The 16,769-nt window shown below is 51.2% G+C and overlaps 1 protein-coding gene across 1 annotated transcript; it reads right to left on the bottom strand.

Annotated features, from left to right (window-relative positions):
* Positions 1–8,666: 8,666 nt before the first annotated feature.
* On the bottom strand, positions 8,667–16,020 carry LOC114067644 (probable G-protein coupled receptor 83). The gene is made up of 4 exons (XM_027903225.1): positions 15,335–16,020; positions 14,452–14,577; positions 13,052–13,185; positions 8,667–10,370 (listed from the first exon to the last, which is right to left on the bottom strand). Exons 1-4 carry the CDS (start codon positions 15,716–15,718, stop codon positions 9,776–9,778), a joined length of 1,239 nt encoding a protein of 412 aa, XP_027759026.1. The 5' UTR covers positions 15,719–16,020; the 3' UTR covers positions 8,667–9,775.
* Positions 16,021–16,769: the final 749 nt, after the last annotated feature.

The following is a 16,769-nucleotide window of genomic DNA, read 5'->3' as shown; positions in this document are numbered from 1 at the left end:
GCTTTTAAAGAAAAAAATCACTACATTTCTGTAGCCATGGTTTATCCAGGATAATACATGGTGTTTTTTATGGTGGATGTTATTTTTCCTTAAGGTTACGAATAGGTTATTTATATTTTTGTAAATTTTGTGTTGTTGCCATTGTAATTCTGATGTAGCATTGCTCTTGTTGTTCTTGGGGTGTTGTCTGTGTTCAAATCTAGCAATAGCTGAAGCTCCTGCCTTCTGTGTTAACGGCGGGGGTTCCCCCACATTCCTCCAGACCTGGTGCTCTTGAGTGCTGTGTGTTTGTAGTTCAATAAATTTTGGATCCAGAGGTGATGATGCTCAGGAGTTTTTATTCCCCTCCCTGTGGGTCCCCTGCCCACCTGCTGGTGGGGACAAATGCTGCAGGGGCTGGTGGGGGCTGGTGGGCCCTGTCTGGCAGGGCAGGCAGGGCTTCTCAGAGAGATGCTGCAGCAGCTGAGGCTGTCAGCCTCATCCCCTGGTGTGGGAGCAGCTGGATGGAGGAGCCATGGCCCTGGGCCCGTCCCTGCAGGACACCTGCCCCGACCAGGAGCGTCAGCTTCTGGCTTTGTGTGGGTTTAACCTTCTTCAGAGGGGCCAGGTCTCAGGTGGGGTTTGCTCTGTGGCCTGGGGACAGGGAGAGGCAGTGGAAGAGGTATTTGGCATCCACAGTTTCCAAAGAAGCCATTTCCATGGAGCACAGGGGTTCTTGGAGCCTGTCGTCACAGATGTTTGACACAGTGCACCAGAGGTGTTCTGAGAGCACCCAACCTCACCACAGTCTGCAAGTGGTGATGATCACAATGCCCCTGCCTGCACCAGCCCAAGGTGGAGGGTGCTGTGGCCCTCCCATGGGTAACCTGACTGCAGAGCCTAGCCCATGCCTTGCTTGGCCCGTGCCCAAGGCCACTGGCACTGCAGGAAGGCAAGAGCAGAGGGCCAGAGGTGCCTGTCTGTTGGGAGAGCAGCCTCCTCCATGCTGTTGTGATGGGAATTCAGGGTATGCCATGCCTTACCTTCGAATGATTTCTGGCTCTGGGCTGTAACCATCCAGGACTCTCTGTTCTCATGTGACTAGACATGCTGCAGTATGCAAAGGGCAGGTGGGTTTGGCCCTGCCTCACTGGTCTGCTCTTCTAGAGGAGTCCCTGGGGCAACTCCTCCCATGCAGAGCAGATGCTCCCACCCAAGCCAGGAGCTGCCAGGAGCTCCCAGTGAATGAGAGGTTTACACCCCCTCTGCTCCTCACCTCGGAGCACTTGTGTTGTCTGGTCTCACCTTGTCTTTGGCTGATGGAATGATAATAAACCAACCGTGTTCCCCTCAAAGCACTTGGGAGTCTCATGCTCCACACTGGGATAAGAGCTCCCAGCTGTCTGTGGAGTCAGGCTGGCAGAGGAACAAATGTGCTCCATGCAGGCAGAGAAGTGGGAGACTGAGAACCTGCTCCTCCATGGTGAGACCAGGCTCCCACCCCGGTCCTGGTGCCACCTCAGCCACGCTTTGCAGAAAGGCTGGCAGCATGTCAAGGTGCTGGAGCACGCTGTCCTTACCTCAGCTGCCTCCAGCAGGAACATCTCCAGCTGGGATGCAGAGCTGTGCAAAGGCACTCACAGCTTGGCAAGCCTCCAGCTCCAGAGGGAATGCCAGGGAATGCTGTTTGGCCCATGTGATGGATGTGCACCATCTCCTAAGCTGTCTCTGGAGTGGGAACACAGACCTGTGCCCCGCTGCTCCCAACAGCCACAGCTTGCAGACAGCAATCCTGTGAGCCACATGTTCCTGACAATGAGGTTTTGCTTTGAAGAACTCAGGTGAAACCTGGGGGGGGGGGGGGGATACCTCACCTGCACCCCCTGAGGATGTACCTGCAGATGTGGGGACTGTGGCTCTGTCACTGTGTGGACAGTGACCCCTGAGCAGAGCTTATCTTAGACCTGCTGAGGTGAGGCTGCAATTTAGGTGGGGTCTCACATCCTTCTCACAGGGGACCTCCCTCTGAGGGCATGTCTTCCTCCCCCTGAGCACTGAGTGGCAAGGTGGAGCCATGGAGGAGCTGGCCAGGGTGAGGAAGGAGTATATATAATGAAGTATTCTGGGTGGGATCTTGCTTGGAACCAGACTAATCAGCGAGGCCTGAGTTAACATGGACTGCATGGTCTGTGGACAGTGAAGTCAGAGGAGCTTTCTAAGGTCTTCCTTGTGCTCTGGAGGCACAGAGCAAATGCTTTTACAGTAGGACTTCTTCCTGAAGTCCTGTGTCTGCTTCTCCATTTTTGGGCTGTGATGACCTGGATTAAGACCAATGTTGTGTTAAACCACAAATCGAAACATCGTAGTTCCAGGGAGAGGAGGGCAGGGAAGGGAGCAATGGGCAGGGGAAGGTTGCCCTTTTCCATGCAGGAGAGGGGAGCCCACGCTTCTCAGGCAGCTCTGACTGAGCTGCAGCGTTCGGTGACCATGGCAGGAGTGACACTGATGGCTCTGGAGAGCCCCAGCAAACAGTGTTCCTGCTTTCACACTTCACTTCCTCACCTAACCCAAGCCAGGATGCTCACCAGTAAGGAAACCCTAAACCCCTGTGGTAGACTGGACCCAGAGTGAGGGAGCTGTGCAGAGGAGGGAGGGCAGGAAGGTGCCACTGTTTTCTCCCACCTGGACCTGCTGCAAGTCCCCACTCCCAGCCTTTCCCAGGCACACAGCCCCAGAGGTGGTGGGAGCAGAGCTGCGCTCCAAGCATCCCCCATGTCCCCAGAGCCAGTGATGGTGATGAGCTGCTGCAGTGGCTTTAGGGGAGGGATGGGAGTGAAGAGGCAGTGTCTGCCCATGGTGGGGGCCCAGTTCTGCTCTCCAGCCTTCTTGTGCACATCCACTGGGAGGAGGAAAGAGCAGAAATCCCAGGAAACAACGGCAGAGAAAGAAGGGGATTCAGACAGGTGAACTCAAGGAGAGAGGCAGTAATTAAATTTCATCTGATTTTAATGTCAGGAGGGACAGGCTCAGAGGATGCTTAACCCCCTTTTGCTCTGCTTCTTGCATGGGAATTGCTCATCCCCATGGGCCTCGATGGTACTCAGCTCCAGAATAAAACCCTCCTCCCACTGGACACATCCTGCTCAGCCCTGCTCTGCCCTCCATGTGCCCCTGGCCCCTGCACAGGGGCGGCACGGCAGGTGGATAAGTTTCCATTGCTAAAATTGAAGACTGAAATGCATTAGAGAGAACTGAATTTCCAGACCAGAGTTCCTTCCCTTCTCCACTTTCCTTCCCCACAGGTGATGTTTTTACTGTTTGTTCTCTGATTTTCTCATTCTGTATTCCCCCAGGCTTCCCCTCCATGCTCAGTTCTCACTTCACCACGTCTCTGCAGGACACGAGGACTATTACAAGTGAAGAAAACACATTTCACAGCACATTATTGAATTGGATGTGTTTGCCAGGAGACAGAAATGTATTGTTCTCCTACCTTCCTCACAGGGACTTTCAAAAAGCAGCTGAAAAGCTTTCACAGTGTGTTTGGGACATCCCCAGCATCCCTGGCTGCTCAGTGCCCACCCACACGGTGCTACCCTCACCCACAGCTGTGGTGGGCAGACAAGCCACCAAACTCTGGGGAACTGGACAGAGTGCTTAGGGAATTAAATGGACATTAATGAGAGCAAACCATCTTAATTGGGACCAAACTGGGAGCAACAACATCCACTAAAAAATTTAAAAAAAAAGAAAAAAAGTTCCCAATTCCTTTATTGGCAGTAGTTGTTAATTTTTAAGGGAAAATAAATCCATCTCCAATTCCAGAGCCATGCTGTCTTAAGGGACAGACTGATGCCAATAATTATTATCGATCAAAAATACATTATTATTCCAAGTGAAATTCCTGTATTCCTGCCTTGAGCCCTGGTGGTAAACTTTGGTTTTTGAACCTGGCCAGCGTGTTTCTGCGTGACAATTAGTACATTAACAAGAGCCAGCAGCCCGGCTATTGGGCTGGTTTGGCTTCCAATGCAGCAGTACTGGGGATGGAGCTTTAACAAAAGAATAAAGGGTTTTTACAATCCATTCAATACCTCTTCACGCTCCCCCTTCACCCTCCTTTGAGCTGCTTTGATGGAATTATTGGATTACAAATAAATACCCAAATCAAGTACAATAACAACAGGGCCAATTTTCCTCATAACTGTTCTCCCGGAGAATGAATATCCCTACATCATACCCTGCAAGCTGTGCAGGACAGCAGAATACTTATATTCCCCTGAATGGAAGGTAAAGTAAGGCAAGTTAATGCAATTCTCTTAAATAGAACACAGAGGTACCCTTGTGTTCAAGTCAGCTTCAGCTTTAGGTCTCTTAAAACTAACCTTCTAATTTAACAAAGGGGAAAAAAGTCTATATTCTGCCATAGAAATGTGAATGTAAAGAGGGAAGAGACACTGCATGGAAGAGTTTATTTAGAGTGCAGCCATGGCCACCTCCATGTGGGAACCGTTGGTGTCAGCCACTGTTCATCAGCACGAGCAACCAGTGCATTTCATTTCAGAACAGGGTGGGAAGTAGAGGCAAACAGGTAAATAACTGACCTGTGAAAAGGGGTTCATGAAAGACAATGTACTGTGAAGGAAATACCACAATGGTAAAAACTAAAACTTGATTCTTTTCCAGCCTTTAGGAGGGACTTGTTTTATTAACCTGAAGGTGGAAGGTCCTAGCAGTATCACAGTTCAGAAGCAAATGAAACTACCCAAAATAGCCCAGAGCCCCCCAGCCTACTGTAGCTCCCCACTAAAGGAACTGGGGTAAATCCATCATGGAAGTGATTCAGGCACTCCTTATATTCTGAATTCTGCCATGTTTGGCATGTATTACCAGTAAAAGGTCAAAATAAGCTGTGGAAGGAGAAAGAAGCTTCAAAAGGTCGAAGCCATTGATTAATTGATCATTTAATTCCTGTGGGAAACTGCCTGAGACAGGATGAGGCCACGAGAAAACATTGTTTGTCTCAAAAATTGGTACAAAATCTGCTGCTCTGAAACTTGCTGCCATCATTTTTGTTAGGGATCATAAACTATCTCCTAACAGCATCCGTGGTCTGGCCACCCTGGAATCACACTGCTAGCAGTGCTCAGCTTGGTCTAAGTCTGGGTTTGAAATAGCAATGACTTCTGCAATGCTGCAGGAACAACAGAAAATGCTCAAAATGAGGCTTTGAAAATCCCTATTGCTGCTGTCAGCTAAAATCACCAACTGCAGGTCCCTGCAGAGGGGAAATCCCAGGGGCAGGAGACCACCAAGGTCCCACAGCCTGCATGACACAGTATGAATCAGATACAGATGTGTGCAGTGAAGGCCTGTAGGAATGATATAGAGGATATAAACCTTTATGCTCTGAAGCCCCATTAATTGCAAAGTAATAAGCAGAAATTCCATTAATAGGTACACTCCCTGTAATTGTCCTTTACAGCAATTGGGTGTCCCACAAAGCAATTGGGTTTGTCTCCAGCACATGGGTTAGATGGTCCATCCATCTGATTTTATAAAGCAAATTATCTGTCCTCATCTGCCAAGGAGACTTTTATGGGCCTGTCATGGAGAGGTCTCCTCAAGCGACAGACTATTTTATTGTACAATCAGACACGTGGTTCCTGCAGGGCTCAGTCTGTGGCTTTTGAGGGGTTTTATTATTATTTTTTTCCTCTCACCTCTGGTTAAGTGACAGCTGCTCTCCACTGAGAGCTCGTTGCAATGTCCTTCTGTGATTTGGTACTGCTGAACAAGGCAGCTCAGTCAGTGCAGAAACCTCAGTCAAGGGCCAGCTGGATTAATTCAGCCCTAATTACCAGGGCAAAGGACAAAAAACCAGGGGTGGGGAGCAGGGCAAGAAGTGCCTCTGCTTTGCTGCCTGGGGAGACTCGCTGTGACCTCCCAAGGCAGCGTTTGCTGCCCCAGGCACAGCGCCCACACCCCCGCCTGCTGCTGCCGGTCCCTCCAGCCCTCCCAGCACTGCCTGGAGCTTCTCTGCAGCCAGGGCTGAGCAGCATTTGGTACCTGCTGCTGCCTCCCTGCCTAGTTCCATCAGGGACCCCAAAGGACATGAGCCCTGCTCCAGTGCAGATACCCAAGGGGCAACATCACCAGATGCCTCTGATGTACCTGCTCAGCATAGATCAGGAAGAGCCAAGGACTGGGAGTATTCGGGCATCACCTTGGGAGAGCAGTTTAGGAACAGACCTTGGAGTTGGGGTGGGGATCACTGCTGAGCACTGGTGGGACAGAGCAGCTTGGGAAATGCCAGCAGTCTTCAAACCAAGCACTGACTGCACCCTGTGCCTGGTGCTAAACCTGCCCTCACCTGCCAGTATTCCCGTCTGGGCTCCATCCAAAGTCTGGGAGATCAAAAGTGTTCCTCTGCCCACCACAGTGCAGGAGGAGTGGCAGGGGGAGGTGGTGGGGGCAGAGAGGGGGAGAAGGCTGGTTCTGTGGGGTGCAGGTGGGTTCTGTGGGGAGCAGAGGGGTTCTGTGGGGGGCAGGCAGGTCGGCTTTGCAGTCGGTGAGAGGGCAGAGCTGTGTGCTCCAGCTTGAGAAGGTACTCTCCTGCTGCCTGGGGCACAGGGCGGCTGCGCATCATCGCCCACGCGGGAATTTGGGGTGTGCCTTTCACGTCCAGGTCCTTCCCTGGTCCGTGAATGACCCAAGCTGCCAAGTGATTTCTCAGTGCAAAATGATGGTCTGACTCCGGCTCAACTATACCCCCCACTTCCCAGGGCCTGTGCTGGATTTAACTGAGGACATTCCCATTTTTCCCTGCAGCATGCTTTGGCTAGCCCCTCCATACTGTTTTCCACTTGAAGAGCTAACTGATGATAATTGTATTCTGTTTTTCCTTCCTGAGCTAATTTTCTGACTCATTGTGGGTTTTTTTCTGCTTGCTTTTTGTTAATCTAGTTGGCATGTTGTGGTTTCTTTGTTCATTATGTGATGGGGCTATATAAGAGGATTTGTCTCTGGAATTCAGGTATCCCTTGCACTATGTTCCCTGTTATCGTCTTCATCAGCAACTCTGCTGAAGGCACTCAGCTGCATCTGGCATGAGCTAACCTTAATAAATTTGGGCTGTTAATCACTCAGACATGTCTCGTTGGATCTTTGCACCCTGATTTGTGTGTGCTCAAATAGTTTCCCTGCAGTAGACTTGTAGTGACTCAGTGTTTCAATAATCTGCCCTCCAAACCACCCCTCGGGGTTCTGCCTCCCGGGGCTTCGCCTGCCGAGAGGAACCACCCTCAGCCGCCGAGGCCGAGGGTTCGCTCCGCAGACGGGCCGAGGGCTCTCCACGCGGAGAGAGTTCCAGGGGGATTCTCCTCCCACCCTGCACTCCTGCCCGGCTCCAGCCTCGGGGCTGCCGGCACCAAACCGTGCTGCTGCTGCTGCTGCTGCTGCCCCGGGCGGAGCAGGACCCTGTGCCCCCCAGCACAGCCCGGCTGAGGCCGGCAGCGCACGCAGGGCAGCCGGGGGTCCCTTCTGGAAGCTCTCCCGTGATCCTAGGGGCATGGACCGCGGGCTGCCACTGCCACCGCTCGGAAAGCCGTTCCCACAGGTGGGCAGCGGGACCAGAGAGAGATTAAGGAATGTTTCAGCATCTCTTTACCTGCTCAGTTGACTCAGACTCAGCAAAAGCCGAATTTCACAGATTCCCTTTTCCAGAACCTGTCTGGGTAAGCCCTCTGCTCGCCTGCAGTCCATCAGGGATGCAGCCTCCTGCCCCTCAGGCACTGCCCTTGCCCTGGGCAAGCATCACTCAGGCTGGGGGGGGTTTTGATGTTTTGCATCCCATGTTTGCCTGAGAACTGCTGAGGGGTGCTGCTGGGAGTCAGGGTATCCTCACGTGATATGGGAGTCTCGAGGCACTGGGTGAAGAATGCGTGGCTCTGAATCTCATGCAGGCATTGATAATTATCAGTCCGGATAGCTGAGCCTTTACGGAGATGTGATACAGTCAGCTCTGACATCCTGCCCATTTAGGGGAGAAAAATTCAGCAATGAGGAGATGCTGCGATTGACAGATCCAAGGAAAATCAGCCAGGTTATTTCTCACAGCAAGAGATGGCTAACTAGAGGGATTAGCAGAAGATCAAGGGAGTGTGAAGAGAGACCCACTTCCTTGGAGTGAGGTGTTTGATTCCTCCAGAAAAAGGTTATAAAGCCATTTAAAGACAGAAAGGAAGAAAAACAAACCTAAGAAATCTTAAAAACAATACGTGCCCTTCGAGAGCCCCTCACTAAAAGCTGATGAGGGGTGAGGAAGAGCAAAAAAGCAAATGACCACTTCTTTTAATAATTGAATGAAGTTATGTTCATTAATTAGAGATAATTTTAACATTTAGAAAAACTCCCAGTTAGGTCTTTTGACTGAAACAGACCCTGAGGGAGGCAGTGCTGGCACCCTAGCACAGACAGCTTTGGATTCCCATGTTCAATAATTGTGACTTCCAAGCAAGGTGTCTCAGGGACCAAGTATTCACCCATTTGTGTTGCCACTCCTGGTGCTCCGCTGTCTTCACCTGGTTCAGGCACTGCCATGCACACCCAAGGTGCAGGAATGCACCCAACCAGGGTCAAGAGGACAGAAGAGAAGACTCCCACTCCTTTCTCTCCTATTCCTTCTTGCTGCATAAAAGGAGAAAAAAAAAATCAGTCCTTGGTTTCCAGTCTTTGTTCTGGCTTATCATGCCCCAGGAAGTGGTGGGAGTATGTCCTCATCACCTCCAGTGACCAGGGCCCCCCCACCTCCTCCCTGGGCAGATGCTCTGTCTGGGCTATCGCCAGGGCAGACCAGGAGCATCCCTGCCCCCAGAAGCCACAGTTCCTTTGGGCTACTGGAATTCATCACCTGGTTTGCACCAACTAGGCAGTCCCAGAGTCCTCAGTTGCTCCTCACAGGACATTCTTTCCAGTCCTTTCTTGCCCTCCTGTTGTTTAAATGAGACTTTTACAGCCACTAGTAATGAGGCAGAATGATTCCATTTTTCAGTGAGTGAATACTACAGCTCTGATGAAATAATTTGTGACATTCCATAGAGTGCCATTGTAGCTCTATTTCCTGAATTAATATATTTATAATACAAAGAACTTCTCAATGGACCAAATTAGTTGGTTATCGTGCCATCTGAGGCTGCAGCCATGGCTCCTGGGGTGTATCCTTGCTCCTCTCAGTCGGGGCTGGGTTCCTGCTGCTGTCAGCGGTACGGACATGGGGCAGGAGGAACAGCAGCATCTGAGGGGGAAGTTACTGTTGAAAACCTTTCCTTCTGTCAGAAGGCTTTGCTATAAACTATCTGGTGAAACTCCCTATGGATGAAGTTCATCTGAATGTCCAAGTCCTTCCTTCAAGCACAGTCTGTTTCTGATGCTGTGCCAAGTTTCATGTCGTGGCACTTGTTCCAGGCCAGCGACTCAGGCCAGTGTGAGTAGTGATAGAAATCTGGGTTCACTGATAACGATAAATGAGAATCCCCAAAAGCAGATTTCTGTGTCTGAGGAGCTCCATGTGCCCTGCATGTACTCCTGCTCCCTGGGCCAGCTGCAGCAGGGGTTTTACTGGTAGGGTGCTGGAGAGGCTATTCACCCTCCATGCCGAGCAATAGGAGGGGCTACAGCGAGACCAGGCAAAAGTCAGCAGTGAAACATCAGAGCAGCAATGTTGGCTTCTGAGGAGAGACAAGGAGATGCTTTTTGATGTCCCACACCCCCAGGTAACTCCCCTCAGCCCCACGGCTCACAGGTCCGTGTTGGCCGTGGGGAGGTTCCCGGTGGAGCAGATGGCCTGGGAGACAGTTCCCTTCCTGCACCTGGCCTGCTCCATCCACGCCTCGCGGCAGGACGCGGCCGCGGGCGGCAGTGCCTGGTCCTGAGCCTGCGGTGCCCTCTGGCACATACAGAGCAGGGCCCTGAGCTCTGCGCGGAAGCTCTCGTTCAGCCAGCAGTAGATGAAGGGGTTGTAGCAAGTGCTGCTCATGGCAAACCAATGCAGGGCAAAATAGAGAGAGTTCTTTGTCTTGATGCCCAGACTTGAGATGAGCACCACGTAGCAGTTGAGGGGGAACCAGCAGACCGCAAAGACCACCACTACCAGCATCAGCATCTTGATGCTCTTCTTCTTGTTCCTGTGGTGGGTGACGTACTGCCGCGTGGTGATGTCCCCGATGGCGTTGCGGAGCCACAGCTTCTTGGCCAGGCGCGTGTAGGTAACGGTGATGATCAGCAGAGGCAGCAGGTAAAGAAGGAGAAATGTAGACAGGTCCAGATACTTCCATACCAGCTCTGCGGGCTCAGGGAAATCAGGGAGGCACAGACTCCGGACAGTGGCTTCCCTTGAAAATAAAGAAATATAGGCCAGATATGGCATATACAAGCCCTTACACCCAGCCCAGAGTCCTGGCATGTTCCCACTGCCCGGAGTGGCTCTCAGTGCCAGCACCCTCTGCAGCTCCGCGTGTTCCCTCCGCACCCGCAGATGGTGACTGGAGGTGACGGAACATTAGGAGAAAAGAGCACTTGCACATTTACTTCCAGTGGATGTTTTCTCCCTTTCCTTTTCCCCTTCTTTTTCTTTCACTTATTCATTTTGCCCTTCTCTCTTCAGTCCTTGTCCTCTGCTCTTCTCTGTTCAGCACAGACTTTAGTCCCCATCAAGTCGCATTATTCATTGCAGTATTGATTAATATCTTTAATATCCTGCTTTCAACCACTGGAGCTGTCTTTTGTGCCACAAATAGAAGACTGTTGAGAACAGGCAGCTGGAGCAGAGGCTGAGGTCAGAGGGGCGTCAATAGGTGCGGGAGCTGAGCTCTATGAGCCGAGCATGGAGGACCTGGAGAGGCTGCTTGAGAGTGGGACTGACGCAGGAGGGAAAATCATCCTTTCTGAACTTCAGTCTTAACTTTTCCTCAACAGATGTGGCTCACCACTGGCACAAATGAGGCCAGCTGCCAGCCTGCCTGCCAAAGGGGACCTGCCAAAGCGGGCCATATAAGATACTGTTTTGGTGAATTCTGATATGACCAGGAATTCAGACACTCTACTGTGCAGTGCAGCCAGAGAGATGAATGCTGGTGGAGCCCCTTTTCCTCATCCCAGAATCCCAGCCGCTCTCTGGTGAGAATCTCAGGAGCCCTGGCCCTGCAGGAGCTATTATAAGCAATATTACGACTGGGATTTTTTTTCACTGGAAAGCAGGTACAGGAATAGCATGTCCTGGAAGTCCTTATATCGCTGAGCTGCCTCATGCCAATGTGGGGCTCGATTTCCTCTGGCTGTGCCAAAGGATGAGCAGAGACAGGTGCCCAGAAACAGATCATGGCGTTTGTTCATTCATGAGCAATTTGTCCCCTAATCCCCGAGCACAGCTGTGGAGCAACGTGAGCACAGAGGAACCCTGCCCCGTGTTTACAGTCTGGGCAGTTGAATGTACGATATCCCCTGGCTATCTCAGTCACATCAGGCACAAGCACAGGCAGGGGAGGGCTGTGAAGCCCTGTTCACACTCCCAGTGGTGCAGCCCCAGGAGCAGTGACAGCCTGTGCAGGCACTCCTGCTCTCCTGCCATGCTGATGGGAGGGACCCAGCTGGGCTGTAGGAAACAATATTTGTCCTTAATATGGAAGGTCAACGTCTACAATAGAAATCTCACTCCTGCTGCCTGCCAGTGCCTCCTTGCCCCCTTCCCTGGGATGCTGATCTCAGCATGAAAACACAGGACATGGTAAGATTATCCCCTTGCCCTTGAGACTGACCTTCCTGCAAAGGGCAGCACCAGGAGCATGACACCCACCACAACCATCCCCCTTGGGTACCATCACGGACTGTTTTCTCACCAGAAGGGGTTACAGCAATGCCACAGGCTGGTGGAGACAGGAGGGACAGAACAGTTTGGGTGCCACTGAGGAACTGCACAAAGAAACCTCAAAGTTCTGGTTTTGTGTTTCTCCCTGGCAGAGGGTGACAGCAGCAACAAATGCCATCCCTGAGCCATTTGTGGGAAGCTGCTTTTTTTAAAAAACTTTTTCTTTTTCTCCTCTCTAGATCAGAACCTTCAACTCATTCTGATATTTCAGCAGTCCTCACGTGGGTGTGAAATTCTACGTCATCTCCTTTTAATAGCTCCTGTCACTGTGTTCAGCCAAGCAAAGAGTTCCTTTCCCTTGTGGGGAGGCACCATGGCACACCAGGACAGCTCTGGTTCCTGCCCAAGCACTGATTCCCTGAGCTGCCTTGCACAGGTATCCCCCCAGCCCGACACTGGTTCCCCCCAGCCCTGCACTGCTCAGCCTCAGAGGAGGGGGTGAGGGCTTTGCTTTGCTTTTCTCATTGTGTGTGTAACATTGGGCAGAGGAGCCTCAAGTTTCAAGGAAGGTTGGTCCTGATTCATAAATCCACGTGGGTGAAATACAGGGAAGGCACGTGTAACTCAATATATGAAGTCCTGGGGACAAGGGGTTGGTGGCCCTGCTGACAAACCAGGGCAGTGCCCTCTTCCTGCAGAGCCTTGCTGATGTCAGTACCAGGTGTTCCCACCATGAGGTTTATTTTCTTTCTTTTCCAAAGTGCAGTTTGGCTCTCTCTCTCCTCCCTGCATGAGCAAGTTGTCTGGACTTGGTCTTGCTGGGTCTGAGGAGCTGAGCAGGTACAGGGAAGAGGAAAGGCTCTCGGGAGAAAATGACCTTCTCTGGACAGAATCCCTCCTGGCAGGGCCAGAGCTGCACCTGGAGCTGCCCCAGCACGGGGCTGGGAGTGGGACCCAGCCCCTCGTCCGGGCATGGGGGAGGTGGTGAGAGCGAACCCAGGACCTGGGGCTGCCTGTGCCCCCCGACAGGCCAGGCAGCGTTTGCACAGCCTTTGCTGCAGGAAGTGGGATCTCCCCCACACACCAACTCCCTCTGATCCCACAGCACCCCTCCCCACCCTGGGAGCCTCCAGCACCCTCCCTGCTGAGTGGCACTGCACAGGGACCACCAGACCCCTGCACACTCCCTGGGAAGGGGAGATCGCTCACCTGTAGTTATACTGGAAAAGCTTTTGGTAGACGGCATGGGGCAGGGAGAAACAGGTTGCCATCAGCCAGATAACAGAGATGCTGAGCGCTCCCTTCGTCAGGGACATCCTCTGCTTCAGTGGGTTCAGGATGACCTGCAACAGAGACTCGCCGTGAATCCTCTCCCACAGGGAAGCAGAGCACCTCACAGCCCACAGGCAGAGGCAGTTCCTAATGCAGTTAATGATGTGAAAATGACAGCCATGATTAGGAAAATGTCCTGCTCATTAGAGTGACCTGGAAAATGGGAAACATTGAATTTCTCAGTCTGCTCAGAAGAACTTTAAAATTTTATCTTTTTCTGTAAGAACCATTTCCCTTAAATTGGGGGTTACATTAGGCCAGAAAAAAAAGTATATCTACACAAGTGCCTTTACTCCAGGGTATGTTTGTTTATTCTGTATGAACTACATAAAAAATGTCTCCTGTTCTGGCTGGGCCTGTGAAACTGAGCCCTCCTCCCCTCTCCTGAGGCAGCAACTCACCTTTCATTAAATTTTCACCGTTAGATCTTTAAGCTGATAAAATCTGATAGTCTAAAAGTCACTATTTGACGATGGCACAAGAGAAGGGAATGATTATGAGGGACAAGCACATGGCCCAGGCTGCCCTCACTGCCCTGCACTGGCCTCGCAGATGGCATTTGTCATGGCCATGGACAGACAGTGAGCACAACCTTCTCACAGCTCAAGTCTCCTCCCAGTATTTCCATCAGAGATTTCCCCTCTGCACTGATCCAGCATCAACCCCACAGCTCTACCACGGGACACTGGTCTCAGAATTTAACTCCAACTGCCCTGCAGCTTGATGACACAGCAAATGCCCAGTGGGGAAAGAAAAGAGCAAACAGACAACTAAATCTCAATTTGAGCTGAGGATGCCTCACACTCTGTTCTATGGGCCTGGGATGTTAAACAAAATACCTTGAAGAAGTTTCTGCACAGCTGAAGTAGCACTTGATGCTCAGTGCCAGCTCTCTGCCTTTCCAGGGCCCACTCCATAGGATGAAGCCTCTGGAATCAGTTGTCCTGCCATACTTGTGGCTAGGCTGGACCAAGCTCTCTTCAGACTGTGTGGAAAAGGTGTTCTCACTCTTTTTGGCTGGAAATCTGGGAGCACCCTGTGAAACCCATGATGCTGCATCTTGTTCCTTCCCTTCTGCCCCGTATCTGAGAACCCCCAGAGGTCCATCAAGCCTTCCAGTCCCTGGCACACGAGGGGTGGCTCTGAGTTAAGCTCTAGAGCCTTCTTACTGGAGATGGGCTGAATCCCCAAATTCATCCACCTTGGGCCTGTGGCTCAACCAAGATTAAGGGGGTTTGGGAAGGCCTCGGAAGCGAAGAGGGGGTGGGTGGTGTCACCTGGTGCCTGTCAAGAGCGATGGCTGTCAGGGTCAGTGTGGAGACATGGAGGGAGCAGTACTGCACGAAGCGGCTGATGTGGCACATGGCCTTTCCAAAGATCCACGTGCTGTTCACAAACCGGACCTGAGGGGAAACAACAGCTCATCAGCCAGAAAATGTGCTGAAAACAAATCCATGGGGAAATCCCTTGGGTGGACCTGAGCTGGCTCAGGGGTTCTGGCTGGTAGGGCACCTTCACCTGCAACCCAAAGAAAGATCAGCTATGCTGGGCTCTGAAACACCTTTACAGAAGAATTTAGAAGGTCAAACCCCACAGATTTTGGAGTGGTGCTGCTGCAGCCCTCCTGGCCTGTTCTACAGACATTGTGTGTGAACAGCGGTAATAACTTTTTATTGAATTAACAACTGTATTTGGAAAAAGTGCACCAAGGTTTGGTATCAAGCCCACTGTCAGGTCTGGAGAGCTTTCACTGAAGCCTTTACCCAACTGGCAGCTCTGAAAAGCTCAGCTCCTTTCTTCCAGTCCCCTAGTATGACCTACTAAGGGACTCTTCAGTGCTCTCCTGCGTGAAAATTTAAAGCACATGTTTACCAAGCACCTTTTCTCATTCCCTGAGTAGCTCTTGCTGGGGTTTGGTGGCACACATGAAGAGACTTAAGAGTCTCTAGGAGATACAGAGACTAACAGAGCAAAGGGACCCCACAGGTTTCTGAACAGTGTTCTACTCGCCTGGTAGAGTTGTCTATTAGACTTGGTGGTGCTGGGTTCCCACCTCAGCCCTAGGAGAGCATGCACAGAGAGACTGTGACCACCAGGCAGAGTTCTAGAGGGCGGGAGACTCCCCCCCTGGCTGAAGTGATAGCACAGCCAGCCACTTACTAGAGTGAAAGGTGTGTTGAGCAGCGTGATCATGATGTCAGACACAGCCAGGTTGACGATGAAGAGGCTGGTGGCTGAGTGCATCCTCTTGTTCTTCAGCACCACGTGGCACACCAGCATGTTCCCAAAGAGAGACATTACAATAATGATCGAATATGCCACGATTAGGAGAGCTTTCATGATTGGTTTCTGGGATTCGGGCTCATATTTAGCCAGCTCAGCAAATTTCTCCCACTCGGTAACACGGCTGTCTGTCCAGTTGAAGATGGTCCTGTTGGTTGCTTGGTAGATGGACATGAGTTGGGTTAGGGAAGAGTAATGGTCCAGCTCCTCAAGCAATCTCATCACCTGTGACCTGCACGGCTGAAGAAGCAAGCAAGGCATGGTGGGTCAACCCCAGTCTTTCCTCTGCTTGAGGTCACTGGGACCACGGCTGCAGCTGACAGCATGTGATCCATCAGCTTCAGCTCCTTGGTTTTCCAGGAGATGGTGAAGATGCGGCTGCCATTGCAAACACCACCCTAAAACAGAAAGCTGAGGGAGCCTCTGAGATATAATAGGTTTCCTGGGCGCAGGGGTTTCCTGGCACTGGCAAGACGATTCAGTGGCATCTCATAAAGGGGTTGGTTTGGGACTTCACACTCTCAGCACCTTCTTATATTAGGAAGAGCAAGAGTTCCACAGGTAAACTGGAAAGAAGAACTAGTCATGACATATAGCAAATGTGGGAAAATCTCAGGTGGGGGTTGAAGTTGTTTTAATCCAATGTCAGTCTCCTGACCTGAACCACAGCATGACTGAGCCTTGCTTTTTTCAGGGAAGGCTGTAGGAACAAATGCCCAAAGAGAACAGAAGAGCTTAAGATGCTGGAGCCACAACCTAATTTTCTAACATGAAATTTCTGCTCAGACCTTTCTAGACCCTGTAAAATGCGACTTTCAGTAACTGTAGAACCAGTCGGCATCGGCTGCTGCCTCGGACAAGACCCCAGAGATGACTTGACTCTTTCCCTGAGGAAGAGTGAGTTTAAACACAGGTTATCCTGATGAGCTGAAATACTGTAGTTTCATGCAATTAGAGAGTCTTCCTCTCAGTTTTTATAACTTGATATAACCTGAAGGACCAGAGAAGAAAAGCCTACCTTGGTTCAGCTTCTCCCAGCTCCTCCAGCCTCAAGCAGGTTGCCAGACCACCCCGTGCTGCTGCTGCAGGAATTTCTTGCCAAGGCAGAAACATTCACCTTCCGCTCTAACAAATTTGAAGATGTCTTTCCAGCAACAGTGTGAATTCTGAATAGAAACCAATGCTCCACTCCCTGGACTGGATAAATCCATATGTGACGTGCATTACAGCATGCATTAAACAACGGTTCCCCGCACACCCCAACAACAAGAAGAAATCCAACTCCCCATCCTTACCCTTAGTCCCCTCCCTA

The sequence above is a fragment of the Empidonax traillii genome, unplaced genomic scaffold (genome assembly GCF_003031625.1).
Source record: "Empidonax traillii isolate 1590-97213 ecotype Southwest subspecies unplaced genomic scaffold, ASM303162v1 scaffold945:size354297, whole genome shotgun sequence".
Taxonomy (NCBI): domain Eukaryota; kingdom Metazoa; phylum Chordata; class Aves; order Passeriformes; family Tyrannidae; genus Empidonax; species Empidonax traillii.
This window is presented reverse-complemented; position numbering and strand designations above follow the sequence as displayed.

Coding starts and splice junctions, on each gene's coding strand:
- LOC114067644 (XM_027903225.1), bottom strand. CDS start 15,718: ATGCCTTGCTTGCTTCTTCAGCCGTGCAGGTCACAGGTGATGAGATTG. Junction 14,578..15,334: donor TCAACACACCTTTCACTCTA/GTAAGTGGCTGG, acceptor GTTTCCCCTCAG/GTCCGGTTTGTGAACAGCAC. Junction 13,186..14,451: donor TCGCTCTTGACAGGCACCAG/GTGACACCACCC, acceptor TCTCTGTTGCAG/GTCATCCTGAACCCACTGAA.